The 27886-nt window shown below is 44.0% G+C and overlaps 10 protein-coding genes across 10 annotated transcripts; 8 read left to right on the forward strand and 2 right to left on the reverse strand.

Moving 5' to 3' along the window:
- Nucleotides 1-531: 531 nt before the first annotated feature.
- K450DRAFT_226645 (uncharacterized protein) lies at nucleotides 532-3472 on the forward strand. Its single transcript, XM_051586598.1, has 9 exons — nucleotides 532-1056; nucleotides 1139-1166; nucleotides 1252-1349; nucleotides 1416-1623; nucleotides 1697-1711; nucleotides 1775-1810; nucleotides 1886-2552; nucleotides 2640-2797; nucleotides 2881-3472. Exons 1-9 carry the CDS (start codon nucleotides 851-853, stop codon nucleotides 3319-3321), a joined length of 1857 nt encoding a protein of 618 aa, XP_051447738.1. The 5' UTR covers nucleotides 532-850; the 3' UTR covers nucleotides 3322-3472.
- Nucleotides 3473-5272: 1800 nt separating this feature from the next.
- On the forward strand, nucleotides 5273-7265 carry K450DRAFT_226651 (uncharacterized protein). The gene is made up of 6 exons (XM_051586599.1): nucleotides 5273-5667; nucleotides 5759-5816; nucleotides 5884-6239; nucleotides 6319-6445; nucleotides 6541-7148; nucleotides 7209-7265. The coding sequence occupies exons 1-5, from the start codon at nucleotides 5317-5319 to the stop codon at nucleotides 6903-6905; spliced, it is 1257 nt and encodes a 418-aa protein (XP_051447739.1). The 5' UTR covers nucleotides 5273-5316; the 3' UTR covers nucleotides 6906-7148; nucleotides 7209-7265.
- On the forward strand, nucleotides 7050-8019 carry K450DRAFT_170543 (uncharacterized protein; the record flags this gene model as incomplete). The annotated part of the gene is made up of 5 exons (XM_051584117.1): nucleotides 7050-7148; nucleotides 7209-7337; nucleotides 7464-7713; nucleotides 7781-7881; nucleotides 7954-8019. The coding sequence occupies 5 exons, from the start codon at nucleotides 7050-7052 to the stop codon at nucleotides 8017-8019; spliced, it is 645 nt and encodes a 214-aa protein (XP_051447740.1).
- A 2163-nt stretch (nucleotides 8020-10182) lies between these two features.
- On the forward strand, nucleotides 10183-11299 carry K450DRAFT_226672 (uncharacterized protein). The gene is made up of 4 exons (XM_051586600.1): nucleotides 10183-10438; nucleotides 10506-10856; nucleotides 10937-11049; nucleotides 11112-11299. Exons 1-4 carry the CDS (start codon nucleotides 10227-10229, stop codon nucleotides 11192-11194), a joined length of 759 nt encoding a protein of 252 aa, XP_051447741.1. The 5' UTR covers nucleotides 10183-10226; the 3' UTR covers nucleotides 11195-11299.
- K450DRAFT_226675 (uncharacterized protein) lies at nucleotides 11266-12561 on the reverse strand. The gene is made up of 4 exons (XM_051586601.1): nucleotides 12264-12561; nucleotides 12046-12197; nucleotides 11686-11965; nucleotides 11266-11620 (listed from the first exon to the last, which is right to left on the reverse strand). Exons 1-4 carry the CDS (start codon nucleotides 12485-12487, stop codon nucleotides 11443-11445), a joined length of 834 nt encoding a protein of 277 aa, XP_051447742.1. The 5' UTR covers nucleotides 12488-12561; the 3' UTR covers nucleotides 11266-11442.
- Nucleotides 12257-16592, forward strand: K450DRAFT_226679 (uncharacterized protein). Its single transcript, XM_051586602.1, has 5 exons — nucleotides 12257-12439; nucleotides 12542-13398; nucleotides 13501-15126; nucleotides 15195-15410; nucleotides 15477-16592. The coding sequence occupies exons 2-5, from the start codon at nucleotides 12642-12644 to the stop codon at nucleotides 16514-16516; spliced, it is 3639 nt and encodes a 1212-aa protein (XP_051447743.1). The 5' UTR covers nucleotides 12257-12439; nucleotides 12542-12641; the 3' UTR covers nucleotides 16517-16592.
- Nucleotides 16593-16600: 8 nt separating this feature from the next.
- On the forward strand, nucleotides 16601-18193 carry K450DRAFT_226685 (uncharacterized protein). Its single transcript, XM_051586603.1, has 6 exons — nucleotides 16601-16874; nucleotides 16935-17058; nucleotides 17119-17309; nucleotides 17372-17607; nucleotides 17676-17890; nucleotides 17970-18193. Exons 1-6 carry the CDS (start codon nucleotides 16684-16686, stop codon nucleotides 18102-18104), a joined length of 1092 nt encoding a protein of 363 aa, XP_051447744.1. The 5' UTR covers nucleotides 16601-16683; the 3' UTR covers nucleotides 18105-18193.
- A 100-nt stretch (nucleotides 18194-18293) lies between these two features.
- On the forward strand, nucleotides 18294-19794 carry K450DRAFT_226691 (uncharacterized protein). Its single transcript, XM_051586604.1, has 5 exons — nucleotides 18294-18312; nucleotides 18428-18742; nucleotides 18826-19348; nucleotides 19462-19506; nucleotides 19579-19794. Exons 2-5 carry the CDS (start codon nucleotides 18431-18433, stop codon nucleotides 19746-19748), a joined length of 1050 nt encoding a protein of 349 aa, XP_051447745.1. The 5' UTR covers nucleotides 18294-18312; nucleotides 18428-18430; the 3' UTR covers nucleotides 19749-19794.
- A 778-nt stretch (nucleotides 19795-20572) lies between these two features.
- K450DRAFT_278042 (uncharacterized protein) lies at nucleotides 20573-21875 on the forward strand. Its single transcript, XM_051593279.1, has 2 exons — nucleotides 20573-20948; nucleotides 21056-21875. Exons 1-2 carry the CDS (start codon nucleotides 20595-20597, stop codon nucleotides 21719-21721), a joined length of 1020 nt encoding a protein of 339 aa, XP_051447746.1. The 5' UTR covers nucleotides 20573-20594; the 3' UTR covers nucleotides 21722-21875.
- A 35-nt stretch (nucleotides 21876-21910) lies between these two features.
- K450DRAFT_226694 (uncharacterized protein) lies at nucleotides 21911-26417 on the reverse strand. The gene is made up of 14 exons (XM_051586605.1): nucleotides 26113-26417; nucleotides 25983-26022; nucleotides 25816-25908; nucleotides 25620-25730; nucleotides 25465-25551; nucleotides 25331-25390; nucleotides 25141-25239; nucleotides 24969-25046; nucleotides 23419-24904; nucleotides 23177-23358; nucleotides 22892-23091; nucleotides 22569-22824; nucleotides 22371-22498; nucleotides 21911-22294 (listed from the first exon to the last, which is right to left on the reverse strand). Exons 1-14 carry the CDS (start codon nucleotides 26386-26388, stop codon nucleotides 22151-22153), a joined length of 3240 nt encoding a protein of 1079 aa, XP_051447747.1. The 5' UTR covers nucleotides 26389-26417; the 3' UTR covers nucleotides 21911-22150.
- Nucleotides 26418-27886: the final 1469 nt, after the last annotated feature.

Below are 27886 nucleotides of genomic sequence, written 5' to 3' on the forward strand. Positions count from 1 at the left end.
TCATATAAATGCGCAAACAAATGGCCTAAGTACCTCTTTATACCTATTGGCTGTGTGGATATGAAGATCTCTATCGCCGCTGCTTTCGTGTCCGCCTTTGCCGTTGGCGCTCTAGCTTCGCCCTCCACCTCTGGCAAACCACCGTAAGCACATTGCAGCTGCATACCTACGCATACAAATCGCAACATTAAACCATCTATTTATCAGATCAAATGCTGTCTACAAGAATCCTCAAGCTTCCGTAGAGGCTCGTGTCAAGGATCTTTTGAGCCGCATGACTTGGGAAGAGAAGCAGGCTCAGCTTATTCAAGGAGATGTCAGACATTACGTTGATGCCAATAACAATATCAACAAGACTGCATTGCAAAGCATTGCTCCTAATGAAGCTGGCGCTATGTTCGGTAAAGAAAATTAACACTTATGTCTGTCTGCATGATTGAAGTGAAAGTGTATTAACTTTATTAATTAATTCTCAGCTGCGATGATTCCTCGAGACGAGCTTGCTGTGGCTATTAACGCAACTCAGAGTTTCTTGCTTCATGACACACGTCTTGGTATCCCGTCACTCATGCAATCCGAGGGTATCCACGGATACTTGGATCTCAATGGTACTCTTTTCACCAGCCCTCTTGGTTTCGCTTGCTCTTTCAACCCAGATTTGGTTGAGGAACTTGGCAACGTTGTTGGTTCTGAAGCCGAAAGTATGGGTGTCAATAATATCTTTGGTAAGGACGATTTTCTCCAACTATTCGGCATCATATGATATAATTCTTATCCGGTATTCTTTTATCGAAAGCTCCTGTTCTGGACTTGTCAAGAGAACTTCGTTGGGGAAGAGTTGAAGAAAATTATGGTGAAGATCCCCATCTCACTGGTAAGCCTACTTGTCAGCTTGGGCGCAGCCATCAGTTCCGATATTTACGTTTACTCTTCAATAATAGGCGAGCTTGGCTATGCTTTTGTTACCGGTTTGCAAGGTTCAAAGAAGGCTGGTACTGGTAAAGCAGCAAAATACCGTGTTGCATCCATGGTGAAGCACTTTGTCGCATTTGGAAGGTTCGTGGATTCTCGGTGGGGGGGAGGGACTGGAGAGAGTCTAGCTGCTTTTGAACCTTGATACTAAACTATTCCAATGCAGCCCCGAAGGTGGTCTCAACACTGCACCGGTAAGTTGGTTCACAATCCGTTTAGCCATTTTATACTTCAAATTCTTTGCTCGTGAAAATTAATCATTCAATAATATATGCATAGGTCGCTGGTGGTGAGAGAGACTTGCGCTCATTGTACCTTCCTCCCTTCAAGCGTGCCATCAAAGATGCCGGCGCCTTATCAATCATGAGTGCCTATCAGTAAGTGGTGTTGGTTGCAAGTTTCAGTTGCATAAGACCAGGTTATTGACAAAACAACCTTTCTAGCTCATATGATGGTGTTCCTGCTGCAGCTAATAGTCACGCCATGAATGATGTTCTCAGAGGCGAGTGGGACTATGAGGGTTTTGTCTCATCCGATGCTGGTGCCATCGACTTCTTGTGCTCCATCCATCACATTTGTGAGACTAGTACTAACGGCGTCACCAATCCTGAGCCTGCTCTGATTGCACTGAACGCTGGTAACGACATGGAGGTAAGCTATCTCCTTTAAAAATGCGTCCATATACTTGCGAGAAGCAGAATTCTAATAACACATTTTGAAATAGATGGCTGGTTCCACTGTAAGCAAACACTGATCAGGTGTGAAGCCTATTATATATTTACCTAACCTTACTTGCTCGTAGATGCACTATTTGACAATCGTCGACCAAGTGAAAAAGGTAAGAAAATAGGATGACAGAAACAGTCGTTCAATACCTACTACAGATGCTAACTATGCTGTCTCCACTACGTAGGGTAACCTCAAGGCTTCCGTTGTTGATGAAGCTGTTAGCCGTATTCTCCGGGTCAAGTTCTTACTTGGTCTTTTTGAAAATCCCTGGACCTCATCTAACTACAACAAGGTCATCCACTCCAAAGCCAACGTTGAGTTTGCTCGCAAGGTCGATGAGGAATCCATAGTCCTTTTAGAAAACGACGGAACTCTTCCTATCTCTGAATCCATTGAATCCATTGCTGTCATTGGACCTCAAGCCAATGTCATGCAATATGGTGATTATGTCCTTCATGGTGTCTTTGAACGTGGTGTTACTCCACTCGCAGGAATTCAATCCTACGTCGGAAAGTCAACCAAGGTGAACTACGCCGAGGGCTGCAAGCTCTGGTCCAATGATGATAGCGGATTCAAGGATGCCGTCAAAGCCGCCAAAAAATCCAAGGTTGCTGTTGTTATGGTCGGAACGTGGTCCAGAGATCAAACTGAGCTCTGGCAAGGCTTGAATGCCACTACTGGTGAACACGTTGATGTCAATGATTTGGCTCTTGTTGGAGCCCAGCTTAAGCTTGTTCAAGCTATCCAAGCAACTGGTACCCCAACTGTTGTTGTGTACATCAGCGGAAAGCCTATTGCTGAACCATGGATTAAGGATAACGCCAACGCAGTTGTTCAAGCTTTCTATCCAGGTAACTCCTCCCACCCCCTTTCTATATCTCAAATGGGAGTTTGTTTTTTTTTTTGTTTTGACATCCGCTAACTAAACTCGTTAATAGGTGAGCAAGGTGGTAACGCTTTGGCCAATATTCTGTTTGGTAAGGTCAACCCAAGCGGCAAGCTGTCTGTATCCTTCCCTACCTATGTCGGATCTCTCCCCAGTTACTACAACTATAACAAGGGCGGCCGCTCTATTGACCCAGGTCACATTTATGCTGTAAGTAGAATATGCAAACACAAAGATATGCATTCTGAGAACGTGGATTCTAATGGATTTGATATTGACTGAACCTCATGCAGAACGGCACACTCGTTTTCGGTCATCAATATGTTCTTGGAACGCCTGTCCCCATGTGGCTGTTCGGACATGGTCTTTCTTACACCACTTTCACTTATGAGTCGGCCAAGGTCGATCAATCCAAGGTTTCCGCTAAGGCATCGCAGGTCGAAGTCGAAGTTAAGGTCAAAAACAGTGGCAAGGTGGATGGACAAGAGGTTGTTCAGGTCTATATCAATGATGTTGTTTCATCCGTGGTTACACCGGTTATGGCTCTCAAAGGATTTAAGAAAGTCGCCATCAAGGCTGGCAAGACTGTCACTGTCAAAATTCCTATCAAGGTTTCTGAACTTGCTGTGTGGGCTCAGAGCCAAAAGTACGTCGTAGAACCCGGCGTTTTCCAAGTCTACGTTGGAGGTAGCGCCGAGACTGCAACGCTTGCTACCAACTTCACCGTTTACTAAGGCGAGCTAATATTAATCTCGTACCACTTTTTTTCTCTTTCATTAACTGTTATCATGACAAGAATTAAAAAAAGAAAATACATTATACTAAAATACAGAAACAACCTGAGATTAAGCTATTTAATTCTTTTGGAGCTAGCCGTTACCCCCTTTTTTCTAAAGAATAAAAGTATTTTTCCACTAAGAAAAAAAATCGTGCGAGTATACATTGATGCAGCCGAAGCGATCCTCTAGCGATCCACGATTGCTTTAACCGCTATCGTCAACCAAGCGATAATGTCATCCGAAGCCGTGATTGTACATTTTATAAAAATAAAACTTTTTGGGGGGGGGGCTATCTGGAAGATGCCCTAACTACCTCAGCATTGACACACTGGATAGAACTTATCGATAGTTTGGTAACAGCCTTTCCTCCTTATATTACATATGATACGCCTTATTACCTGTATCGCTAGCCCTATCCGAGGGTTTCAAAGTCGCATGTACATTATGTTCTCACACTTGTGGCTCGGCTCAACCGCATTTTCATGAGAGAACTCAAGATGTCGTGGCTGTGATACCATATGGCACCCGTGCATGCCACAGAATCGGCTGCGCCATTGTTTCTGTGTGCACATGGATACTCATGGGGGTAGTTCTTGGTCCAACCATGACTACGGCTATCGTCACTGAAAAGGTATGGAAAACGACGGCTGGCTTTGAAAATGGGGTACATTATACTCATCCAAATATAACACTCGCTCGGACACTATCCTACCCCTCATCATTTTAACCGATCACTCACCCCCCAACCACTACCTCCTTCTTTTCAAAACGCAGATATGGTCTGATCTTCCACGCCAATCTTTATTCAATTTTGTCTATGTCTGTGGGTATTTTGAACCTAGTGCCATAATCCATCACATCAATTACTCTACAGCTGTGGAACGTGTAGTGCCCGAGGCTTTCAAAAAAAGTTAGCCGGGATAGTAGGGAAACGAGAATTTGTGATTGAAGCAATGTAAGACCTTTGTGTTGCTTATGATTATTCTCATTCACTACTAATGGCCAATCTAAGAACAAGCCAGAAGGCATCAATGTAACGAAAAAAAAAAAAAAGTAGGTTCAAGAACTTTATAGCGTGTGGGTTGTACCGACTTTTCTTGCAACATTTCTACCAAAAGCAGTGTTACCATCGGTATTTCATAGTGTAGCATAGACATTTCAATGGCCACTATTTCATGGGGCGCAATGCTGAGTGTAGTGTTTGCAAAAATGTATCTGGAAAAAAAAAAGTTTACAAAAGTAAAATAAAAAATACAAGATAAATAATCATAACAAATAGAAGGAACCGTAAAAGAATTTGTTTACAAGTGCTGGCTACATACAACCCAATTACCAATTTTTTGGGATAGCCAAGTAAAAGGTCCGTTCATGCATAGCTCGACCGATTCCAATAACGATTTCCTTGTGGCTATGACCAACCTAAGAGATGTCATTATAACGAATTGCGTTATCGAACCTGCACTACATCCGCGATTTTTTTTTTTTGGAGCACCCCATGAGCTTGGTAGACCATGACAAGCAGTGACGGTTTATTTGCCCATCCCAAATCTTTGCTTGTAACAAGAGTAACCTTGCTGTGGGAATTCTTTGCATTGCAACATATTGACAAGGATATTTTTCAATCTCCTTGGAACAAAAAGTTTGAACGCGTAACCCGAACTTGCATAGAACACCACGCACTGCACGTGTATCAAGATTTCGCTAGTGTCTTGCACAATACCCTGACCCTACGAGGAGCAGTTCAGATTAGGTGTGTATCAGACGAAAAAGCCAGCCATGCCAGAAGTGCCACAAGCCTAGGCTTTGAAGCCTAAAATCTTGACAAAATAAAAAACACTTATCTCAAATTGGGGGGTGGGATGGGCTGGCCTAAAGGAAATATAAATAAGATCACTTCTTGTGCCTTCTCATCTTCACCTTCTTGCAACAGCTTCTTCATGTTCAATTACCATGCAAATGGTCAGCCTTCCTTCTCCTCTAAGCATCAATAATCATACTCAAGCAGCAGCATCTTGCCAATATTACGATAGTCATCTTGCATACTATTATTCCAATCAAATGAACAATTATGAAATGAACCCATCCTCACTTGTCTTGGACGCTTCGACAGCATACAAGTGGCAAGAACAACAAGAAGAAACATACTCCAAACAACAATTATCAATGCTTTCCAATGATATCAAGCCCGAAAATTGCTCTTTGATGACCGAAGGCAATCTAGTGGTTGACACCGTTGGTGCCAATGAATTTTCAAGTCAAATTGATAGAACTCATCCCATTCACTCAAACAATATGCTCATGGTATGTACACCATTGGTTCTCAATGCAACGATGAGAAAAAATTAGTTGTAGTATCCCGCATATTAAAATTCATTTTTTTTTTTGCCTATAGGATGGACAACTATGGTGCTCTGAACCGTCGGCATCTCCTTCCACATTAACGGATGAAGGTAAAGATGATTAGCCTGAGATATTTTTGTGATATTTCTAGTCATGCCTGACACTCTATAAACACAGAATTGATACCTTCACCCACATCGTCAACATCAAGAATCTCTCCCAATCATTACTCATGGCAATTAGAAAATATGTCTCGCCAAGACCTCATCAAGCGCTTAATCCATCTGGAAACGGAAAGGGCGTTACAGGAAACCATGAACCATAAATCTGAATCGAACGATATGTCTTACCCTATGGCCGTCTCAAAGCAAGAAACCTACAGAGAAGTCTCACGGGAGTCATTAGATCGTCACAATAGTGTCGAATATGACCAAAACGTAAAAGTTTGCTTATGGCAAGGATGCAATGAGTCTTTCGACAGTTTGGATCTCCTTATCGCACATGTGCGCAACATTCATATTGGCCGTGGCAAGGTACAAAACCGATATTAATATTAAAACATGATGTCGGTAAACCCATTTTGAAACTAACCATCTTAACTTTGTCAATTAGCCAAGTTACCCTTGTCTATGGCAAGATTGCCGAATGCAGGTTAACCATCCTTTTGCAAAAAGGCACAAACTGTTGTCCCATATGCGAACTCATACGGGCGAAAAGCCATTCAAGTGTTCCTCGAAAGGTGAGAGCTACGTCACATGTACATGACATACCCGTCGTTTGTGATTATGGAAATGCTAAAACAGTTATACTAACGCACCTTACTCTTGAAAAAAGGCTGCAACAAGAGTTTCTCTCGCCCTGATTCTCTCGATATCCATGTCAAGACTCACTCCAATATTCGGCCCTTCAGCTGTAACTTTGAAGGTTGTACCAAGGCTTACTACCACGCTCGATCATTAAAGAAGCATGAAAAAATTCATCTCAAGGCCATGGTAGATAATGCGACTCCCCATGTCGTACAACCTGAAACCCATCCAAGCCAACGCACCTCAGTTGCGCAAATGTACAAATCGGACAACCAGCAACACGGATTGCTTGAATCACAAAATTGTTTGAGCTATGGCGCACTCTGGCAACCCATGCTTTCGTACTTATATTTTGCAGATCGTCCGCAACAAAACAATTCCTTTTACATGTAGACACACACGGCTCGTTGTAGTCTATTACCGCACCCTTTTGTATAGTCTCAGTAGCACCCCCCCTTTTTTTTCCTACCCTACCCCCCTGGAAAAAAATTTGTATTTCAATTGCAGTCAACCTTGTTTTCATAAAGCCCATTGACAATGTCATCACTGAATGTACCCCATTTACAACGGCTGAAGTCGAAAAGGGTGGTCCTTGCATCGGCATCGCCTCGAAGACGCGAGATCATTCGAAATCTTGTGAGCTTTTCTTTTTTGGGTTCATGTTCCTTTAGCCCAACCCTAACTGACTTTGAACAGGGTTTGAACTTCGATGTCGTTCCCAGCCTATTTCCAGAAAACTTGGATAAGTCCACCTTTCGTGAGCCTTCAGGCTATGTCTCAGAAACTTCAAAAGGAAAGGCCCTTGAAGTTTACCAACGACTGAAGGTGGCAACTCATTTACCATTGATGGGCATACAATCTGTTCGTGTCTTAGAACATGGATAGCACAACAGGGCTCATAATTCAATTATCGTACAACACACGCATTAACACAATTACGTTATCGTGCAGGATGAGAATTGTCCGGTAGATCTAGTCATCGGGTTGGACACGATCGTTGTCATCGATGATAGGATTTTAGAAAAGCCAGGAACTCCGGAAAATGCCTTGGCCATGCTAAAGAGCCTTCGGGGACGGATTCATTCCGTGTATACTGCTGTCACCTTCGTCTATCCTCACGAAGGTGGGTCGAAGGTCCGAAGCTTTGTAGAAGAGACTCAAGTTGAATTCGCAAACATTAGCGATCAAGTTCTTCAAGCATGTAATGGTGCTCGTGCTTTTTTAAAATTTTACATTGTGTTCCGACCTATCTGACTTTTTAAAACTAGATGTTGATACGGGAGAACCTTTGGATAAGGCTGGAGGATATGGTTATCAAGGTCTTGCATCATTTCTCATAAAAAAAATCAACGGCGATTACTGGAATGTGGTAGGGAACCTTAGCTGAAGGTTGTCTTTTGAAACCGAAACGTGCATGCTAACCATTCCTATTAATATCTAGGTTGGTTTACCTACCTGCCGTTTGTTCCAAGAATTAGAAACCCTATGCGAAGCTAACGAAATTTGATTGCCATGGATGGCCCCGTGAAAAATGCACGAACGATTTAGGGGACACCCCCAACTCGGTCGTCGTCAGTATATTTAGAAGAGGCTTAATAAACGTACAGACGCGTCGCTAAGGTTTCGGCTTTCTGCATGTAACCCAGCTGATTTCCATTTCCTCTCGAATTTGAACGCAATAACTCTGGCCCTATGACCGCGATCATCACCATGTCAAACCATACGTTCCCCCCCCCAAGGTATCACATGTAGTGGCACATAGATCGCCGTAGATTGCCCCTTCTTTTGGGTGCTGCTGAAATGGTCTGTGTGAGAATGATCGAGACGCTTAATTGTGTCTGGAAAATGCGCAGCACACGGGAAGAGGAGTTTCAAAGTTAACGATGTAATAGTTGGATTATGTTATGTATTACTATGAGTGCTGTTTGTATCTTCTCTGGGCTCGCAGTAGCTCTAAGGTTTTTTAGTAATAAACAGGTTGCTCTCTTCCTCGGTTCCAAATAAAGGCCGGCATGTTTGAACCGGAAAAAGTTTGCACTACTATTTGTTTTCTCATCACACAGTCTGACCGCCATCCAAATTGGTGAGTGGGTAAATTTTTTCCAAAGGAAAGGGACAGTGAATCTGTTTGTTGCATACTTTGCGTAAGCTATGCTGCATATTGGTGGTTTATTGATTGTGGATGTCCCTAACCCTACCGCTTTGCAATGGTCGGACAAGTTCGAATCTTGTCAAGAAAATAATTTCTCATACATGCCATGGCCTATTACACTATCCATATTGGTCAAAGCCTCATTTTTCAAAAAGTTCTTGACTATCTCCGTGGTTGTACCTGCTACTCGAACCATGACGCCATTTTCAACATGTCTCAGCCTGCTGAGACTCCAGATTAAATCTTTTGGTGCCTTAACTTGTCCGATCGACAGGCGATCAAATGCCTCTACACAAAGCTGTACTACCTGTGACAGCTTATTCTGGCCGGGCGCAATCATGATAAGTGTGGCGAAGCAGGTGTGTGGGTGAAGCCGTGAAGCGAATGAGGAGACAGGCATCCATTCCTTGTTTTCGTCTTCTAGCACAAGATTGTCTCTAATGAGAAGTCGCCCATCAAGCCTTATATCAATTTTACTTGCATATTTTTTGAAATGCCATTTTTCGCCTCTTGCTATTCGCCCGCTTGTAAACCAGTCCAATAGCACCAGTTGGGACGTGCTTGTGCCGTCCGATGTGAGGTGAATGTTTTGATACGAGGTATAGATAGAGTGTTTGAAAGAAGTGACCGGGTCCGGAAGGAGTAATAGTGTGCTGGTTGGTGAGACAAAAGCATCTATTGTTTGTGATGCTCCATCGATAACCGGTCCATCTCGCCCTGGTAATCGAGATATGGGGATACCCGCGGTTGCACTCTGTTCGCGATCCTTGAAGATCTTGGTACTGCCTTGCGTCATGAGTAACAGATTAGCATTCTTATTCAACTCAATCGTCATGTCTACTTCATCGCCAGACAGCATCCCACCACCATAGCTCAGAATGTAGGCTGCCGCGAGATTATCCACATGTGTACTGGTAGGAATGAATTTGAGAGGGTATTGTGCATGGCATCGCGTGAATTTCGTTGTTGTTCCAAACGAATTGCAGATAATGGATCCTGCTCCAGGTAGAAAATCAGCTATTGGAAGTGGCATTAACAGAGCATTCAGTTGAGATGAAGCCTTTTGCAAGCTTCACCCCGACGTGTTCTTTGTTTTGTCCGTCGGACTTACCGCACCTAGATAGATAAGCCTACCAAAGTTCTGTTTTGCATCTGAGAGTGCTTTAAAATCCGGACAAAGTAGTTATTGAAGGTATGATTCTGTGTTATTTGTGATGCGGAGGACACACTATTTCAGTTATACCTGTTATCGGAAGTGCCTGCTTTCCACTGCCCTACGATAAACAACTTTGCCATATCTTAGCATCTACATAACAGATAAATTTATATGAATAAACTTGCACGCTATAGCATGTCAGTTTAAACTGGGTAACGTTGATCACTCGAGCTGGTCAGTGCTTGTCCCAACCCCACTACTGCTTTATGACAGCTTCAACCAACCGAACGGTTAAAAGAAACAGTCATAACCTAGTGGCTTATACAACTCCGCCGCGCTCCAATTTTTTTCTCTCCTCATCGGTTCTCACTAAAGCTCCACTACTGTAACGCAACCTGATAACAAAATGGTATTGACAAGGGCCAGTGTAAAGAAAACAGACTTCTCTGAAACAGACTCGGAAGGAAAACAGTCAAAGATTGAGATTACCTCAACAAAAGAATTGTATGTTGAATCCGACGAAGATTCAGACGACGAAGCTCCAGAAGCCATTTCTACGTCAACTGCAAAATCCTCTGCATTGCAGACTGCACAGGCCAAACGAGAAGCTCAAGCAAAGTAAGTTTCAATATTCAAGAAATTTTTCTATTTCACTACAGTTTCAATGACCATATACACAATGCAGACTTGCTGCAGAAGAAAAGGAAAAACGACGACTAAGAGATCAGCGCTTAAAGGAGCAGAAGCAGACAAGCAAAAAAGCAACTAAATCAAAAAAGGAAGAAGTAAAAGATACGATTGATGAAGAGGCTGAAGCAGATAACGATACAGCTGAACCTGAGGCACCAAAGACCGGCGAATTGCCTAAACTTCTTCCCCAAGACTTCTTGCAGCAATATGCCAAAGAAGAAAAGGCTGAGAAGAAAAGAATGCACTTGTCGGCCAAGGATTTTGAGAGAATAGCCGAAGAAGAGGAGCTCAAGGAACAAAAGCAAAACAGTAAGAAGCGTCATTTGTCGCAAGGTCGTCAAGTTGGGTAAGTCATCAGAATAGTATAACCAGGTCATCTATATATCGCAATCACTCACACTATACCGTTATTGTCTCCACTTGCAGAGAATACACTGTCAAAGTACTTTCAAAACGACCAAAGCCTCAACCAATAGATCAGTCCTTGGTTGACTTCAGAAATCAACATTTCTCCCGCGTTGATATACCAAGACGAGATGGTAAGTTACTGTGACTTGGAATACTACGCTGAACAACGCAGACTGATTTTCAATCCTATCAGCTGTATTGAATGCTAGCCAAGGCCGAAAAGGTGGTGCAACTACATTTGCAAGAAGTGGAACGGTCAGTAACAAGCGGAAGTAATTGGGTCCCCGTTGGATGGCTTCTCCATTGCATGATTCCCCCCACGTCACACTTCATTTAGTACCATCATTAGGGCAATTGCTGAAACATAGAAATGCATTGGATTCAAAATAGAAAGCTGAAGCAAATCCAGACTGTATAAACTTTTTTGTAAATGTACAAGGAAAGAAAGGTGAAACGAAATAAATTGCATGATGATGATGGTGAAAAATGGCTCTAGGTTTGATTACGTTAAGAAGAACTCGAATTTATGACTTTTCTTTCTTGCTCTTCTTCTTTTCCTTTTTGTCTTTTTTCTCCTTATGGGATTTATCTTTCGTTGATGAGGACTTTGGAGCGGCTTCTTCAGTTGATGTGGTATCTTTTGTAGTTGGTGGTGATAGTAATGCTCCGGTGACGGTAAGAATATCGTTTGCACTCACCAAGCTATGTTATACATTTATTAGCATGATGTGACAAGGCCAACAAGAGATGTTATTGAATCAACTTACTTGACAACCGAGAATTCAAGGACACCATCATTCTGTCCAACTCCTTGGCCAGTAGCCTTGAGAACCCATTCACCAAATTCACTCTTCGTGTACTCGTATTGTTTCTCGGCTTCCTCCGATGAATTCTCTTCATCGCCTGATTCCTTCTCCTGCTCTTCCTCGGCTGCAGCACGCCATTCAAAATGGGTTTGCGAAATGTGTTCCCGGGGAATCGAAGCATTGAAAGTGCCGTAAATGAGAAGACCGATGTGATCAGGTGATTGCAAATTTATCTTGCCGGCTACAGAGAATAACGAGGGCTGTCAGTAAATTGTCGAAATAGCCAGATCTATCCAAATATGACACTGAACAAATGCATACCAAGCTTTTCACCCTTGTTTGGCTTCCACACCAGTAACTTTACTCGAATAAAGAAATGGGAGAATGGGCAATCATACATAACACGTCCGTCAGCTGTTTCCAACCGAAGACCTGAGTGAGCGACAACAACACCGTCAACTTCAGGAATGTATCTAAATCGACGGATTCCTATTAGTAAAAATTTGGCTGCAAATGATAACAGCAGTATTTTGACTTACTTCATCAAAAAAGCGTTAAGTTGCTCATTGATGCCTTCAATTGGCTTGCTGACCCACATGGGAGCCAAGTGAATGTACAATCTAATGGAGACTTCTGAAAATGCCGAGAATTCCGAGCTTGGAGTAGCGTTCAAAACGGTCATTCGCGACTTTTTAGAGGCAACATTGTCTCCATGGTCAGCGTGTTTACGCTTCTTAGCCTCCTGTTGAGCGTGCGGAGCCATCAAAGGTTTTTTTTTGTTAGGGTTCCCGTTAATTTTTTTTTTTTTTTCTAACAGTGAACTTGTACCGTGACTGCCTTTTCTTTGCGTCACCGTCTTAAAGAGACCCCGAGAGGCACGTCGCTTCACCTTTCACATTTACTGCAGTTTTATTGTCATGGATGAGCCCGATGAATCGACGCCAGTATCTTTCAAGGCGCTGAAAGAACGATGGCAAAAACAAGAATCCTCTGTTTCTCCGAAAAGTGTCGAGAATTCATCTCGTCAGTCGCCATTGAACACACCTCCGAAAGGCACCTATGGTGTCGCGGTGACTCCACCTTCCAAGAGTCCCGCTCCTCCAGTCTCTAAAACAGCACCTCGACCAGCGTCAGAGAATGCAAATGAACCTAGCAATAAGCCGCCAGTTCTTGATGCTAAGAGATCGGTTCCTGTAATAACACCCGAAATTCTTGCCAAGAAAGGTACTCCACCGCCTCCTCCTTCCATGGGCTTAGCACGACCATCTAAGCCGAAAGAGGACATCGATACAAACGTCAAACCTGCTCAAATGGTGAAAACGGACGAAATCGATAATGAACCACCAAAGAGAGTGTCTATGCTAAGCCAACAGTTTGAAGTTACTTCTTTGCAGTCACAGCAACGCAACGGAACATTTACCTATAAATCCGTGCCAACTCCCAAAGAGGCTGTTTTAGTCTCAAAGCCGCCAAAATCGCAACCCGAAGACATTTTTGAAAGGCCTGCAGAAGCATCACATCGGCATCCTAGCTTTGACCCTCGTGTCGACTCGGGAACTTTAAAGACAGTCATGTCTCCTGAACAACTGGTGGATAAAGCTAGCGACAACAGTAACGAATTTCCATCTCCTTTTGACGAAGAGCTCGACAGTGATGAAGATAGCGACGAAGAAGATGAAGAAGAAGAGGAAGAAGAGGAGGAGGGCATAAATGAAGGATATCGAGTCGGTTATGATTCGGGTTTCGGTGGTATACATGCCCATTATTCTCAATCACCCAAACATACTAGCGTCAAACAAAAGCGAGCACCACCTCCCCCTCCACCCAGTCGTCGAACAAGAATTGCTCAGCTTCACCAAAATCCTGAAGCATCTCCTCTTCAAAGCTCACAACCCTCTTCGCAAGTGCAGGACACTCTACGTCATATACCCGTAAAGCCGATGCTTACCGACCAACCAACCAAACCACCACGCCTAGATGCTGCTGCAACCGAAAAGCCACCAGTGTCACTGGATCATAATAGATCTATGCACATTTTGGAACAGCCAGCCCCTCTTTTACCTCCCCGACCTATTCTAGCGAACCGCACACACAATGATTTCGAAGCTGTGGATCCAACTATCATGAGCAACATCAGACAATCCCCAAAACCTCTTGCTAGAGCCAGAACCATCGGTGCTGGTAGCCTAGATGCTGCACCACCTTTACCAACTCGACCTATGGACTCTAGAGCTTCGTCTATCAGTCGATCTTCAACCATACACAGCTCAACTGACTCGCGAACCCTTGGCACTAGCGAAGGTTCATTGTCCGACCAATCTTCTCCTGGTCTCCGACGAAGCCAGACCATAGCTCGAACTGAGCGTCTACTAGGCGCCAAGATATACCCTGATCATGCCAATGCTAATCGCAGTCCACCTTATATCCATGGAAGTCCACTGACCGTCCACCACCGTGGTCCTGTTAAACTTTTTGCCATATCGGGACAACATGTCATTACAGGGACCCAAAACACTAGGATTTATAACGCTAGCACGGGCATCAACACTGCCACAATCGATCACACAGCATCGAACGATATCAACAATCGTGTCTGCTCTATGGCCTTTCCTCCATCTCTCTCTTTTGCAGACGAAGGGCGCTACTTGTGGCTTGGTATGCAAGATGGAGCCATCCTGGTGGTCGACGTTCTCAAGGGTGATATCATCGGTAAGCGAACGGATGTCCATAGTGCGCCCATCACCAACATGCTACGATACGGAAACGAAGAGATCTGGACCATCGACGATGCTGGCCATATGAACGCATGGCCCGTCATTAAAGGCAGCAGAGGGCATACGAATCATCCTCTTGAAATTCACCCTCGTCGTGAGCATGTATCCAGCAAATTGAATTTTGCGATTATTGTCGAACAGCAGCTTTGGATGGCATCTGGGCGGGTTTTGGATGTATACGATGTCAAGCTTTCGGGTGGCTCTACGAATAGGATCCATACACGCGTTCCAAATAACGTCGGCAATGTTACGCAACTCGCTGCTGTCCCCTACCACCGAGACAAGGTGTTTGTCGGCCATGACGACGGAAAAGTCACGGTTTGGGACACCGCTACATTGGAAATCACTCAGACTATTTCGCTTTCAATCTACGGCGTCTCTTGTATGCAAGCCGTTGGCGAATACTACCTCTGGGCTGGCTACAACACGGGTATGATCTACGTATATGACACCCGGCCCGAACGATGGGAAGTTGTCAAGATGTGGAAAGGCCACGGCGCTCAAGTCCTTCATATGCTTCTGGACGAAACTCCCTTGGTCAAGGATAATGATTTGATTCAAGTGGCGAGTCTAGACGGCAATGGCACGATCCAGATTTGGGATGGATTATTAAGTGATAATTGGCGAGGTAAATATGCCCGTAAAAGAAACAAAAAAATTTGAGTTTATGAGTTAATATGGGGTTATTTTTACCAGATCAAGCCATGAACAAGCGGATGAAGGAATACTGTGATTACCGAGACGCCAAGATTTTAATATCGTCATGGAATATCGACGCCAACAAGCCTGAAAAATTCGATGCTCAGGATGAACAGAAGATAAGAGAATGGCTGACCAGCTTACGTGACCCAGATATCATTGTCGTGGGCATTCAAGAAATTGTAGACTTAGAGTCCAAGAAGCAAACTGCCAGTAAGTTGGGAACATAACGAGAGTACAACACCACCTTTCTCATATTTTCTAATCCCCACCGTTAAGAATCGTTCTTCAGCACCAAGAAAAAATCAAGCGTACCGATGGAGGAGGAGGAAATGTTGACCCATCGGTATCGACTCTGGCACAATTATTTAGTTCATGTGCTGGCTACAGAATATGGCCAAGATTGCTACACCGTGGTCAAAACTGAGCAATTGGTTGGCCTGTTCAGCTGTATCTTTGTACGGACCAGTGAAGCTGGCCGTGTCTTTGACAAACATTCGACGGTGGTCAAAACTGGCTTAAAAGTCATGAGTAAGAGCATACACGGTAACAAGGGAGGTATCGCCATTCGCTTCCTGTTCGATCACACCTCCATGTGCTTTGTGAATTGCCATCTTGCTGCCGGGCAAACCCACGTCCGTCAGCGAAATTCAGACGCCGAAGGAATTTTACAATTGGCCAGCTTGGAACCATTACCCCAATATTACGACGTATTTGTCAATGGCGGCGACGGTGCTTTCGTGTTAGACCATGAACTCTGTTTCATGAGTGGCGATTTCAACTACCGTATTGACATGGGCCGGGAGCAGGTCATCAAGCTTTTGTCAAGCCCCAACAAAGACGCTGCGTATGCCACGCTTCAAGCCGAAGATCAATTACGCAAACAAAAAATCGTCTACCCTCTGTTCAAGCTGCTCCTCTTCCAAGAAGCTCCCATACGGTTCGATCCAACCTACAAGTACGACCCAGGTACCGACTTCTATGACCGGTCAGAGAAGAAACGCATACCTGCGTGGTGTGATCGTATCCTATACCGTGGACCGGATATCAAGAGCGAATACTATAGGCGCCACGAAGCTCGCGCATCCGATCATCGACCCATCAGCTCAGGGTTCCTTGTCAAAGTTAAAACCATCGATGATCAACGGAGGGATCGGATTATGGAGAAGGTGGAATTGGCATGGCATCAGACACTGGAAAAATTAATCCAGAAGAAAAAATTAGATTGGCTGATGGCGTATGGAGTATATAACCAGTATGAAGCGCAGCAAGAGCTTGCGTCAGCTAATTGGAATATGATGGAAGCACTTCAAACTTAACCGGCTTACAGAAAAAAGCATCGTATGCCTAATTTGGTACAATCACTCAAAACGGACTCTCCGTCCATTTAGATCCAAAGTATAACCCCTTCCCACTTTTTATATAGTAGACCGCTATCAAATGAAGACCCAGAGAATGTAGAAATAAACATCATAAATAATATGGCATGAACCACCGCTCCATCCGCTGTTCGAAACATAGACTGGGATTCGCCAGGAGGGCCGCTGTTTTGTCCGTTTCCAAATTGGGCGGAGGATCACCGAACTCTATAGTAGCAGTCAAGTATATAAAACCCTCATCATCGGTTTCAGGTTTTCCCTTCACTCTCATTATGTCTCTCAACAAAGTCTTCAAGCTGTAAGTTCCTGTCCTCACATAAACCGTCCGTCATGCACTTCTTCTGACCCTCATCTATAGCAACACCGGCGCCTCTATCCCTGCCATCGGTTTGGGAACTTGGCAATCCAAGCCCGAAGAAGTCTACAACGCTGTCAAGACTGCTATCAACGCTGGCTACCGTCATATTGATACTGCCTATGCTGTAAGTTTTTTCTCGAGACGACAAGTGGATAGGATATATGGCTGACCTTTGTTTACATAGTATGGCAACGAAGATGCCGTTGGCAGAGGTATCAAGGACGGTTTGAAGGAGGCTGGTCTCAAGCGTGAGGATGTCTTCGTCACCACCAAGTTGTGGTCCACCTTCCATCGTCCCGCCGATGTCCAGAAGGGTATTGATGAATCCTTGGCCAGCCTTGGTTTGGACTACCTCGATCTTTATCTCATGCACTGGTAAGTGGATTTAGTCGCCATCATGGGTATAGTATGACGTGCTCATCCGTCTCCATCCATAGGCCCGTTGCCTTGACCCCAGGAAAGGGCAGTCTCTTCCCTCGCCACGAGGATGGTACCCGCGATCTCGATGCTGAGATCAACGGTGACTTCACCATCACCTACGGCGCCATGGAAAAGCTCCTTGAGTCCGGCAAGACCAAGGCCATTGGTGTTTCCAACTTCTCCACTCACAACTTGGACGTCTTGCTTAAGTCTGCCAAGGTCGTTCCCGCCGTTAACCAAGTAGAACTTCATCGTAAGTCATTAAATGTGGAGTTTCGGACTAAATAACTCGGGGACTAACTGGTTGTCATTTTTTTTTAGCCTACCTTCCCCAAACCAAGCTCCTCGAGTACTGCACTGCCAAGGGTATCCATCTTACTGCTTACTCTCCTCTTGGATCCACTGACTCTCCCCTTCAAAAGGAGCCTGTTCTTATTGAGATTGCCGAGAAAAACAACAAGTCGGTGGCTCAGACTTTGATTTCATGGGCCGTTCAACGCGGTACTAGCGTTTTGCCCAAGAGTGTCACCCCCAGCGTAAGTTCGGTTTTTGAAATGTTGGCCCTGCTCCGATAAATTTTTTTTTTTCTCACTGCTAACCCTTCCCTTTCAACAGCGCATTGAGGCCAACTTCCAGGATTACAAGCTCTCTGATGAAGACTTTGCCAAAATCAACGAGATCTCATCCAAGCACAGCCAGCGTCTTGTTTCGCCCGATTGGGGTGTCACTGTCTTCCACGACGACCAATAAGTAGATGGAAATTGTTACATATTAAAAAAAGAGATCCAAGATTTTACAGTATAAATAAACCCCCCAATTCACACATCCATAAACCCGCCTTCAGTTCCTTCAAAATGTTGAGCTCATCGACACAGATATGTGGTTAGATAAAAGACTCCCAGGTTAATACTGGTGTTCTTTGCACATGGTTAGAGATGACTGCCATTTTCACGTGCAGGTACCGATTTGATGCGTTTAACCTAACAAAGCGAGTGCATACGGAAATAGCCCAACTTGCAGGCTCTACCATGTCTCGAGATTCGACATCAATGATCACTGAACATAAACAACAGCCAATGGAACGAGCCCAAGTCACTGCATTGCTCGACCACATTCCCAAAGTCCATTGGGCACCGCTTCGTGGGATCCCTTTAAAACGTCGCTTACAGACCTTGGCTATCGTTACATGGCTGGCTTTACTTCCTATCTGTCTCATCATATACCTGTATCTATTCACCTTTCCCTTATTATGGCCGATGCTCATTATGTATACGATATGGCTGTTCTTCGACAAAGCCCCTGAAAACGGAGGCAGACGAATTTCACTGGTGAGGAAACTGCCACTGTGGAAGCATTTTGCCAAATATTTCCCAGTCACTTTGATCAAGGTAGGCATGCGATATTGCATCTAGGGACGGAGTAGCTCTCTGCATGAATGTATGTTCGCTAATATATGGCCCCCCCCCCGCAGGAAGGAGAACTCGACCCCAAGGGAAACTATATTATGTCATATCACCCTCATGGAATCATATCCATGGCGGCTTTCGCCAATTTTGCGACGGAGGCGACTGGCTTTTCCGAGCAGTATCCGGGCATTGTTCCTTCATTACTGACACTAGCCTCCAACTTTCGGTTACCTTTGTACCGAGATTTCATGATGTCTCTAGGCATGTGCTCGGTTTCTCGACACTCTTGTGAAGCTATTCTTCGTTCGGGTCCTGGTCGGTCTATTGTAATTGTCACAGGCGGAGCTTCAGAATCCCTTAGCGCACGACCTGGTACCAACGACCTTACACTTAAGAAGCGACTGGGCTTCATCCGACTCGCCATCCGAAATGGTGCCAGTTTAGTGCCTATCTTTTCATTTGGAGAGAACGACATTTATGAGCAATATGATAACAAGAAGGGAAGTTTGTTATGGCGATATCAAAAATGGTTCCAAAAAATTACTGGATTTACGGTTCCTTTGGCTCATGCGCGCGGCATTTTCAACTGTGAGTGCTGGAGTATCTCTGGTTTCTTTTTTAAAAAAGAAAAAATTGGGGCTAGGGAGAGTGCTATAGAAAAGACAGATTGTACTAATACGCGCACTTGCCTTGACTTGTAGACAATGCTGGGTTCATACCATTCCGACATCCGATAGTGACAGTTGGTAAAGTTGACATACCAACCCTTGTGCTGTAACGCCATGCAATAGTATCCTTGCTGATCGTTTCTTTTCTAGTTGGTAAACCTATTGCTGTCCCCCTCTTACCTGAAGGCGAAAGCGAGCCTAGCGAGGAACAATTGCGTCAAGTTCAAGCAATGTACATTGAAAGCCTGCAAGCTATTTATGATAAATACAAAGATACCTATGCTAAGGATAGAATAAAAGAAATGACCATAATTGCATAATAAACCTCCGCGGCAATGCCTTTTTCGACAACTGCCACACACCCAACCCAACCGATTAAGGTTGTGCTGTGAGACACTTTCTACAATTCTAGGTCCTACAAGTACGCGAATTCAACTATGACGAACGCCATTATGCAACTATGTGCGACTGGCAACGGAGATCCAGTTACTATCCCACAGACAGTGCTTGGAGGGATGGATAGATTTTTTAGGAGAAGGCGCGTCGCATGGTACGGCAATAATAGGCTGGCTCACCCCTTTCAGTGGTGGCCCGTCTTGGGCTAGACAGCCTACCGCAGCTGAAAGTAAGCCATGGTAACAACAACATAACAAGGAACTTCGCTGTTACATATTTGTTAGCAACCTGGAGACACAAAATATGAGACAAAGTTTACAGCGAGGTCACAAAGCTGCACACCACTTGGCAGAAAACAGCAACCGCCACAGTACTACCCAGTCATTTCTACGTGTTTACTTTTTTTTCCCCCTCATTTTGATGATCGGGAAGTGGTGAAGATTGGGAAATGATGTGTTTAATTGCAATTTACACACTCCACCCCCTTAGACTGTTTGACGAAGTAGAAATTTCTAAAGGCCACTCACTCCCAGGTTACTCAAAACGTTCTCGATTACGCGGAGTAAATGAGGCGCAGACTGGGAGCGTGTGTGATCAATGCTACCTAAATACAAGATGCGTGTTACATATAGGCGGACCAGCCTATTTACAGGCATTGATCATGGTCTGTGCCGGCCCATCCTTATTTTAAAAAGAAAAGACTAAAAAAAAAAAGTCCCACAGCTACCTTCTTTTTGTTCACCTTCAACTCACTCGTGTATTGATCTTCTATGAGTCTGTCAATATTGATATTTCCAGACACGTACGAGGTCCAAGTACCGTATATATCATCAAGATGTCCGTTAGAGACTCCTCCTAAACTCACGGGCAAAATTTGTATCGTATCGTCTCGTGCATTTGAGTGTCAGTCCATCGAACTGGAGTTGAGAGGAGACCTGCTGGTAGACCACCAAACCTCATTTGACGTTCTTAATAACCTTATTGAAGGACTACCACCGCCGATAACGCTCCTACACCATGATGTCGAGCTCTCCACACATAAATTCGAAAAAGGGCATACCATTGTCGAGTTTTCCATGCCATTATCAAAAAAATTGCCGCCGTCGTACGAAGGATTATTTGTGGTAAGTGAATATGGGCTACAACGCCGAAACAGCTCGGCATCTGTGCGGACCCGACACATTTGGCTAACGATCATGTTTACATTGCATTTTTTTATTTCCATCATCAGTTTATCCAATACACACTGACCGCCAAAATGAAATGTAAGAAATGGATGACATCGGCTAGTATCAAAAGCGCATCCTGCAGTCTGAAGTTCAATACTACTTCTTCGCTGGACAGTTTCCCTTTGCGAAGTCATGAATGTAGTATACCAGACACGTTATCCACGAAAGTGATGATACCATCAGCAGCCGTGGCGGGGGGTGATAAGATTCCAATTCAGATGGTGGTTCATCAGGGAACTCCGGTGCATCAAAGCATTAAGGTCCAGATATGGCAGATAGAGAAATCTTCAAGCTTTGTATCAGGGCCAAAGCGGAAGTATCGACTGCAATATGAAACGTCCACCTCCATCGCAACGTTACAGAATATCTTTTACCTACGCGTTCCTTCCAACCTTGCCTCTGCGTTCAAAGTGGAATCCAATGCCGCAAAGGCAGAGGTCTACCATATTATTAAGTTCATTATGGATTGTACTGCCATTGACGCTCCCGTCTGCGTTGATGTGCCGATAAAGATCGTTGGCGTCTCCTCGTCACCGGTAAACCATGGCGACCATTCCAACCATGATCGACTGCCCGTATACCAGGAGAGAGATGAAACTCTGCCGACGTATGAATGGTGCTCGACTGAAGAACCATTCACCAACCCCCAAATCTCTTCCCGGTCATGAAACCGTATTCCCCTTTCACCATCATACCACATCAAATCACGACAGCCAGCCTGTTTTTGTACACAACTTTATGAAGCGACATCAAGCTTTAGAGCAAAGTCTGGTCTCTGCTCTGCTCTTGTTTTTTTTTTTTTCTCAACTTATCACAACTTGGTCTTAATAAACAACTAAATAAAAACCCCTCTCGCTTTGCTAAAGCATTCTGTTTCCTGTCGAAATCCTTTCGACATTTATTAAAGGTAGTATGCTTAGGCTGTATGCATAGAACCAATAAGAGGTAACATGTGCCATGAAGAAAATAGGCCCATACCACTCGTTGCACTAATGTAACACGCAACCTACTCATCTTAAAAAAAAAAAAAAGCAAAATCTACGTGTGGAAATAAGAAGCGGGATAAGCTCGCAAAAGTTCAGAATGCCCAGGTTGGATTATCGGCGCTCTTTGACAAAGAGTTGAAGCCAAACAAATGCAAATACAATGAAGCTACCAAACATGATGCTCAACTTGATGACATCCGACCAGTAATTTTTGGCATTGAACCCGAATGTAGAAAGGATGGTAGCACCAGGAACCTATTAACCACGAGAAAAGAATAATTAGCAATGATCAAAGAGTACACATCGATGGGAAAGAAACCCAGCAACTCACATCAATACTTAAACCAAAGCGTTCTTCAACAAGTTGTAGGTAGATGAGTTCGTTCACCAAGAGTGCCTCTAGGGCATACTGGAAGAATGATAGATACTTGAGCCAAGCAAAATACGGTGACATGGAATCTAGATCATGTTACAATACTCGTTAGGTCTGATATAGCCAAGCAGTTGTCATGGAGAAGTTCACACGTACCTTTGTTCAACAAAAGACCAGCAAACAACATGGAGAAGAGCATCACCATACTGCTGAGGAGATTGGCCATGGAGAGATCCTTGAATACGACACCAATAGCCAAGCACACAGCTGCAGCCGTCAAATTGAAGAGAATCAAAACCAGCAAGAACTTTAACAATTCGGTTGTTCCATCCACTAATCCGATCATGTGGTATGAGATGAGTCCGATCATCAACGGTGGGACCACTCGCAGAGGAATGATATCAAACAGAACCTAATAGGGAGATATCAACATCAGCGACACACATCAAGCGAAAATTTGCACACAAGTCATTCCTGACCTTAGAGAGGAAATAGGTGACAGGGGAATAGTAACCATTAGCGCGCTCTCGAACAAACAAGATACGCTCAGAAGAAAACACTTGAAGCGAGGTTAAGCACATGAAGCCAAGCAAAGCTTCAAAGAAGAAAAACAAGCCCATTCTGTTTTGGAAGCCGGCAATGGTATTTTCGACCTTATAAAACAGACCACCGCATAGCACTAAACCAGGTGATTCGCATTGTTAGACTCTATCATTCACCTGAAGTCCACTATAAAAATAAAAATAAAAAGGCACATCACTTACAAGCTATGACAACGGCAATTGTGTAGTGAGCGAACATAAGCATGGGGTTGCGATACAGGTTCTTAAACGTTCGGTCAGCCAGAATACGGAATTGCGTAAACCAGTGAGGTCGCTCATGGGATGAGACCACCTTGATATTATTCGGTGCGAGCGGCACGGCTGGATCTTCATCTTGAGTTGCTCTAAAACGCATTGTTAACATTTGTAGTCAACAGAATACAAATCATGTCAACACCTCTCACCTCGACAAAGCTCTTTCAATATCATCCTGTACAGCTACGGCAACCACGCTCTTTTCATAAGCTTCAATCAATTGCGTCAAATGTGGGCTGACGACATTCTTGTCGGTACCAGCAATGCTCGATGCAGGACTGCTTCCTTCTCCAGCCTCGACAATAACATCCGCATTGGCAGCAGCATTCAAGTTGTTGAGCAACCTTTCGTTTCTCAGTCTTGTTTGTCGTGATCCTAATTCCGACGCCCACTCTGCATTGGGATTTTCCATGGTATCGCCAACCGATGTACTTTGGACAAGACCTGCTTGCGGAGTATAAAGCGCAGCTTCTTGCTCTTCACGCAGCGATGATTGTCGTCTTGGCGTAGGTCGATTGGCAGCTTGAACAGAGGTGGAAATACCGGTAGCTTGATCACCGGTGAACTTGGTAGCATTGGTGGCATGCATGGTAAGATCAACCAAGTAATCGGCGATATTGAAACCAGGAGGACAATCATGGCCAACGCTCTTGAAGTAAGATTGAACACGTATCTGGGGACCAGAGAAAACAACATGACCCTTGGCAAGCAAGAGCAAGTGGTCGAACAAGGCGACAATATTTGAACGAGGCTGATGAATGGTGAAAATAACCGTTCGATTGTAATCTCTGGCAAGTGTGACCAATGACTCTACAACATTGTAGGCATTGTATGCGTCCAAACCACTGGTAGGTTCATCCAAGAAGAGAATGGAAGGAGAGGTGACAAGTTCGCAGGCGATGGCCACACGACGTCGCTCACCACCGCTAATGGATCTCGATCCAGAAGATCCTATTTTTGAGTCCTTGATACCATCTATACCAAGTTCTTGGAGAGTTTCCATGACACGGAACTTCTTGGCGGCAGTGCTCATTGTTCTTGGCAGTCGCAAAAGAGCCGAGTACAACACTGTCTCGTAGACCGTCAAAGTCGGGATCATTGTATCTTCTTGATCGACATAGCCAATGACTTTCTTGTACTGCGAATTGGGAATGACATGTCCATTCACATAAATTTGTCCTCCAACCGTTCCGCTCTTGGTTCTTTTGGCCAGAATATCCAGAAGACTGGTCTTACCAGCTCCTGAAGCTCCCATGATGGCCATGACCTGACCAGGGTTAACAATACCAGTGACACCATTTAGAATCTTTTGCTTATTTACGCCATAGGTGATGTTTTCGAAAATGAGAGTAGCCGGGATATGTTCATGCATGAGCTTTCCGGCTTCATCGTCATCCAACTTGATGTACCCGCTTGAGCTATTTTTCTTGGCAAAGTACCAGACGCCTAGCCCGGTCAACAGGAGGAAAACAGCAACACCACTGAGTCCAATAATGAATGCAATCCAATTGGTAGGTCGTTCAGGTCTTTCGAATCCAGGCACGAAGGTATAATGAAGACATTCTCCAGAAGAACATGACAAAAAGATGGAGTCATCACCGAACACAGCAGATATAAGGTCATCCATGGCAGGTTCTAGAGAAAAGACGCATCAGTTAATGCGATAGCAAAGTTATAGGAGTATTAGATTATAACATACCTGAGAATGCACAGTCGCCATTAGTGCATTTGAAGGTAGCAGGACCTTGGATTTCATCCTTCAGCAAATCGGTCAGATCTGTGTTGCATGGAAGAAGTAAAAAAAAGGGGATGTAACGTCAATATCGTACTCATGCAACAGGCAATTTTCCACATTGCTGAAAGACACTCACCAATACTTCCATCTTTGCCGCACAACATTTCATCCGGCATGCATCGACAGTCTATTTTCTTGCACTCGTAATTAGTCATATTGCGGTCGTAATCGTACTCTGGAAGTGACAACATTGGGAAGTGTAAGTAACCATGAAAGTAGAAATTGAGCCATGACAGTCAGTCAGACAGGATCGTCACTGGCCATACCTTGGTCAAAGACACATTCGTCCAAGTGACAATAGAAAGATTCTACTTCATCTACCCAAACTGCGCAAAAAAAAAAATTTAGTTACTGACCACTGCAACATAACTGTACTATATATCATTTAAAAATGGCTTACACTGGAAATCGCAATCATTATGATTTTTGTTGCAGGAAAACGTAACCTGAGGTAGCTGGCCTTTCAGTGTTTCTAATATCTTTCTGTCTGTGGAACACACCCATCGATTATCAGAAGCAAGCAAGCAAGTAAAGCACCGGTAAAACTTTACTTACTGGTTACATTGCACATTTGATGGTTCTCAAACACGGTCAAACCGCCTCTATAGCACGTTCCGTTACGACCGGTAGGTACGAGAGAATCGCAGACGTTATCGGTGGTACACACTGCGGCGCCAGATAAAGCAATTAGTAACAAAGGACACAGACACGATATGATGTAATGAAGAGAAAAAAATGTTGATGGCCTTACCATTACAATTGATTCCTTCCCAACCTTCAGGACATTCACAGTGATCACCTCTTCTAGGGTCACGCTCCCTTCCATCGGATAAAGCACCACACACTAGCAAAAAGATATCGGAGTCAAAAACCACGGTGTCGGGGAATGCAACGATAGCCATGACGCTATTTACTCACGAGGTTCTTTGCAGTCGTCTCCTCCAAATCCAGGGGGACACTGTTGAATTCAAAGTGAGTGAGCTTCGTGCAATGGACGGTAATGGAGTCGGCATTCAGCTGAGTCCTTTCGGAACTTGCCCCTGCTTACCTTGCACTTTCCGTCGTACTCAGAACAGTTAGCGAAATGCTTGCACTCGAATGCTGGAAGCATGCAGTTGAAGCAAGGAGGACAGTCTTTATCACCGTTTCCCAAGTTCTCTAGGTACCATGGCGCAGGAGACTGCTTGGCACTTGGGTGGAATGGGTGTGGTAGGAGGTCAGTTTTATACATGGAGAAATCCAAATCGTCTATTCGGCTCTCCTGTCCTGCTGCTACAGCCACGAAGGCAGCAGCAAGAACTAGTTCGCCAACCAATAGTCGCATTTTGAAAGCGAGCAATAAGTTGAGGAAGTGCAAAACGTCCGATTTCATATCCAGGTTGCCAAGTGACTTGAAATCTAAATCAGGTGATCCGTCAAGTGAGCAATTGCGTCTGAGCTCAACGTTTGGTAATGGTTCCTGGATGGCTGCCTTTAAACTCCCTTTTGATTGGAGGAACTGCGTACTGCCTGAATAGCTTTGCTAGGCTCAGTCAATGAAAAATATGTCGCTGATATTATCCTTCTACATGGTAATGCATGCTATATCTCGGGTACCTTAGAAACTTTGTCAAGCGATACATAAACACCGGTACAGCCGTTGCTCGTAAGGGACTCGGCCAGAAGTCGAACATATAGAAGGGCTATAAAATCGATAAATAGAGGATAAATAATTTCAGCTTTAGCGGTTCGCAGCTGCATTATAGAGCAAACGCTGCTTGGCTCGCTTGTATAGCAAGATTGATAAAGAAATAATTGTATTTTGCACGTATAGAGTTTACATGTCAACATTTTTCTACCCTCTACGAGGACTTTGACTGTTGATAAAGAGCAGTGTATAAAAAATTCATGGTACAATTCATGGTACAATCAAGTAAGCTGCGATATGCACTGACTCAAAATTGATCGAGTTAAAGGGGAAGCACCCTTGCAAAAAGTTTTGGTCATTTCGGAGATTCAAGTCTATGTTGTCTACGAAAAAATCTTTTCATTATGGAGGGAGTTATATTGCTTTCAAAGAAGCTATAGCGAAATACATTTTGGATTATGGCATTGCTTCATTTTTCAGAATTTTTTTATTCATAGTCTGTAGTATATGATCGATTAGCGCCTATTTTATCTATCTTAACGAGTTGAGATTCTTCTAAATGCATCAGCCACGCCGTTGAACGAGCATGGCCCGACGTAATTTGCTGTAAAGCCTACAGACCTTTCGTTATATTTTCAAATTAAAGGAATCAAAACAGACCAGAAGTATATTTGTATCTTACCTTTATCCATCATTGAGAAGGTGAAATTCAGAGTTTGGAATTTTTAAAGTTTTACATTTCTCATTATTATAGTCATTTCATCAATAACCTCATAGTACCCTCAATCAATGAATTATTGAAGAGAATATGAACGACATAATTAATAAAATATCCACAAAATCCTGCAATCATGGAAAACGATAATAGATGCAAACATGGAACTCGATCGATGCCTTACAGCAAATAAATTACCTATACAAGCATTTTTTGGGCGAGTGAGCTGTAACTGCGGCGGAGTATTTCGTAGACTTGAACCTTGAAATCTGCACTTTCTACTACCATCCAAATGTAAGACCGGCACAATATTTGAAAATTGCATACTGCTGCCATATCTCAATTCCTTGGTCAGTAGCTTGCCCTAGATGCATTCAAAATAGATTGTAACATCTTAGCAGGCCATCGCAGACTTCTGTTGGCTTGTTTTCGCGGCGCCACAGTCGGGGATCCTCAACAAAGGCTCCAGGCCAGACTGAA

This window comes from Umbelopsis ramanniana (assembly GCF_025399195.1).
Source record: "Umbelopsis ramanniana AG unplaced genomic scaffold K450scaffold_8, whole genome shotgun sequence".
Lineage (NCBI taxonomy): Eukaryota > Fungi > Mucoromycota > Umbelopsidomycetes > Umbelopsidales > Umbelopsidaceae > Umbelopsis > Umbelopsis ramanniana.

Excerpts from the sequence above, each read along its gene's own strand:
- K450DRAFT_226645 (XM_051586598.1), top strand. The coding sequence starts at position 851 with ATGGTGAAGATCCCCATCTCACTGGTAAGCCTACTTGTCAGCTTGGGC. Across the intron at positions 1,057-1,138 it reads CACTTTGTCGCATTTGGAAG|CCCCGAAGGTGGTCTCAACA; the intron begins GTTCGTGGATTC and ends ATTCCAATGCAG. Across the intron at positions 1,811-1,885 it reads TCGTCGACCAAGTGAAAAAG|GGTAACCTCAAGGCTTCCGT; the intron begins GTAAGAAAATAG and ends TCCACTACGTAG.
- K450DRAFT_226651 (XM_051586599.1), top strand. The coding sequence starts at position 5,317 with ATGCAAATGGTCAGCCTTCCTTCTCCTCTAAGCATCAATAATCATACT. Across the intron at positions 5,668-5,758 it reads ACTCAAACAATATGCTCATG|GATGGACAACTATGGTGCTC; the intron begins GTATGTACACCA and ends TTTTGCCTATAG. Across the intron at positions 5,817-5,883 it reads TTCCACATTAACGGATGAAG|AATTGATACCTTCACCCACA; the intron begins GTAAAGATGATT and ends CTATAAACACAG.
- K450DRAFT_226672 (XM_051586600.1), top strand. The coding sequence starts at position 10,227 with ATGGTATTGACAAGGGCCAGTGTAAAGAAAACAGACTTCTCTGAAACA. Across the intron at positions 10,439-10,505 it reads AAACGAGAAGCTCAAGCAAA|ACTTGCTGCAGAAGAAAAGG; the intron begins GTAAGTTTCAAT and ends TACACAATGCAG. Across the intron at positions 11,050-11,111 it reads TGATATACCAAGACGAGATG|CTGTATTGAATGCTAGCCAA; the intron begins GTAAGTTACTGT and ends CAATCCTATCAG.
- K450DRAFT_226675 (XM_051586601.1), bottom strand. The coding sequence starts at position 12,487 with ATGGCTCCGCACGCTCAACAGGAGGCTAAGAAGCGTAAACACGCTGAC. Across the intron at positions 11,966-12,045 it reads AAACAAGGGTGAAAAGCTTG|CCGGCAAGATAAATTTGCAA; the intron begins GTATGCATTTGT and ends TATTCTCTGTAG. Across the intron at positions 11,621-11,685 it reads CTTGAATTCTCGGTTGTCAA|CTTGGTGAGTGCAAACGATA; the intron begins GTAAGTTGATTC and ends TGTATAACATAG.
- K450DRAFT_226679 (XM_051586602.1), top strand. The coding sequence starts at position 12,642 with ATGGATGAGCCCGATGAATCGACGCCAGTATCTTTCAAGGCGCTGAAA. Across the intron at positions 13,399-13,500 it reads TGAAGATAGCGACGAAGAAG|CCAAACATACTAGCGTCAAA; the intron begins ATGAAGAAGAAG and ends ATTCTCAATCAC. Across the intron at positions 15,127-15,194 it reads ATTAAGTGATAATTGGCGAG|ATCAAGCCATGAACAAGCGG; the intron begins GTAAATATGCCC and ends TATTTTTACCAG.
- K450DRAFT_226685 (XM_051586603.1), top strand. The coding sequence starts at position 16,684 with ATGAACCACCGCTCCATCCGCTGTTCGAAACATAGACTGGGATTCGCC. Across the intron at positions 16,875-16,934 it reads CTCAACAAAGTCTTCAAGCT|CAACACCGGCGCCTCTATCC; the intron begins GTAAGTTCCTGT and ends CCTCATCTATAG. Across the intron at positions 17,608-17,675 it reads TAACCAAGTAGAACTTCATC|CCTACCTTCCCCAAACCAAG; the intron begins GTAAGTCATTAA and ends ATTTTTTTTTAG.
- K450DRAFT_226691 (XM_051586604.1), top strand. The coding sequence starts at position 18,431 with ATGGAACGAGCCCAAGTCACTGCATTGCTCGACCACATTCCCAAAGTC. Across the intron at positions 18,743-18,825 it reads TCCCAGTCACTTTGATCAAG|GAAGGAGAACTCGACCCCAA; the intron begins GTAGGCATGCGA and ends CCCCCCCCGCAG. Across the intron at positions 19,349-19,461 it reads TGCGCGCGGCATTTTCAACT|ACAATGCTGGGTTCATACCA; the intron begins GTGAGTGCTGGA and ends CTTGACTTGTAG.
- K450DRAFT_278042 (XM_051593279.1), top strand. The coding sequence starts at position 20,595 with ATGAGTCTGTCAATATTGATATTTCCAGACACGTACGAGGTCCAAGTA. Across the intron at positions 20,949-21,055 it reads CGTACGAAGGATTATTTGTG|TTTATCCAATACACACTGAC; the intron begins GTAAGTGAATAT and ends TTCCATCATCAG.
- K450DRAFT_226694 (XM_051586605.1), bottom strand. The coding sequence starts at position 26,388 with ATGCGACTATTGGTTGGCGAACTAGTTCTTGCTGCTGCCTTCGTGGCT. Across the intron at positions 25,909-25,982 it reads AGACGACTGCAAAGAACCTC|TGTGTGGTGCTTTATCCGAT; the intron begins GTGAGTAAATAG and ends TCTTTTTGCTAG. Across the intron at positions 25,552-25,619 it reads TCAAATGTGCAATGTAACCA|ACAGAAAGATATTAGAAACA; the intron begins GTAAGTAAAGTT and ends TGTGTTCCACAG.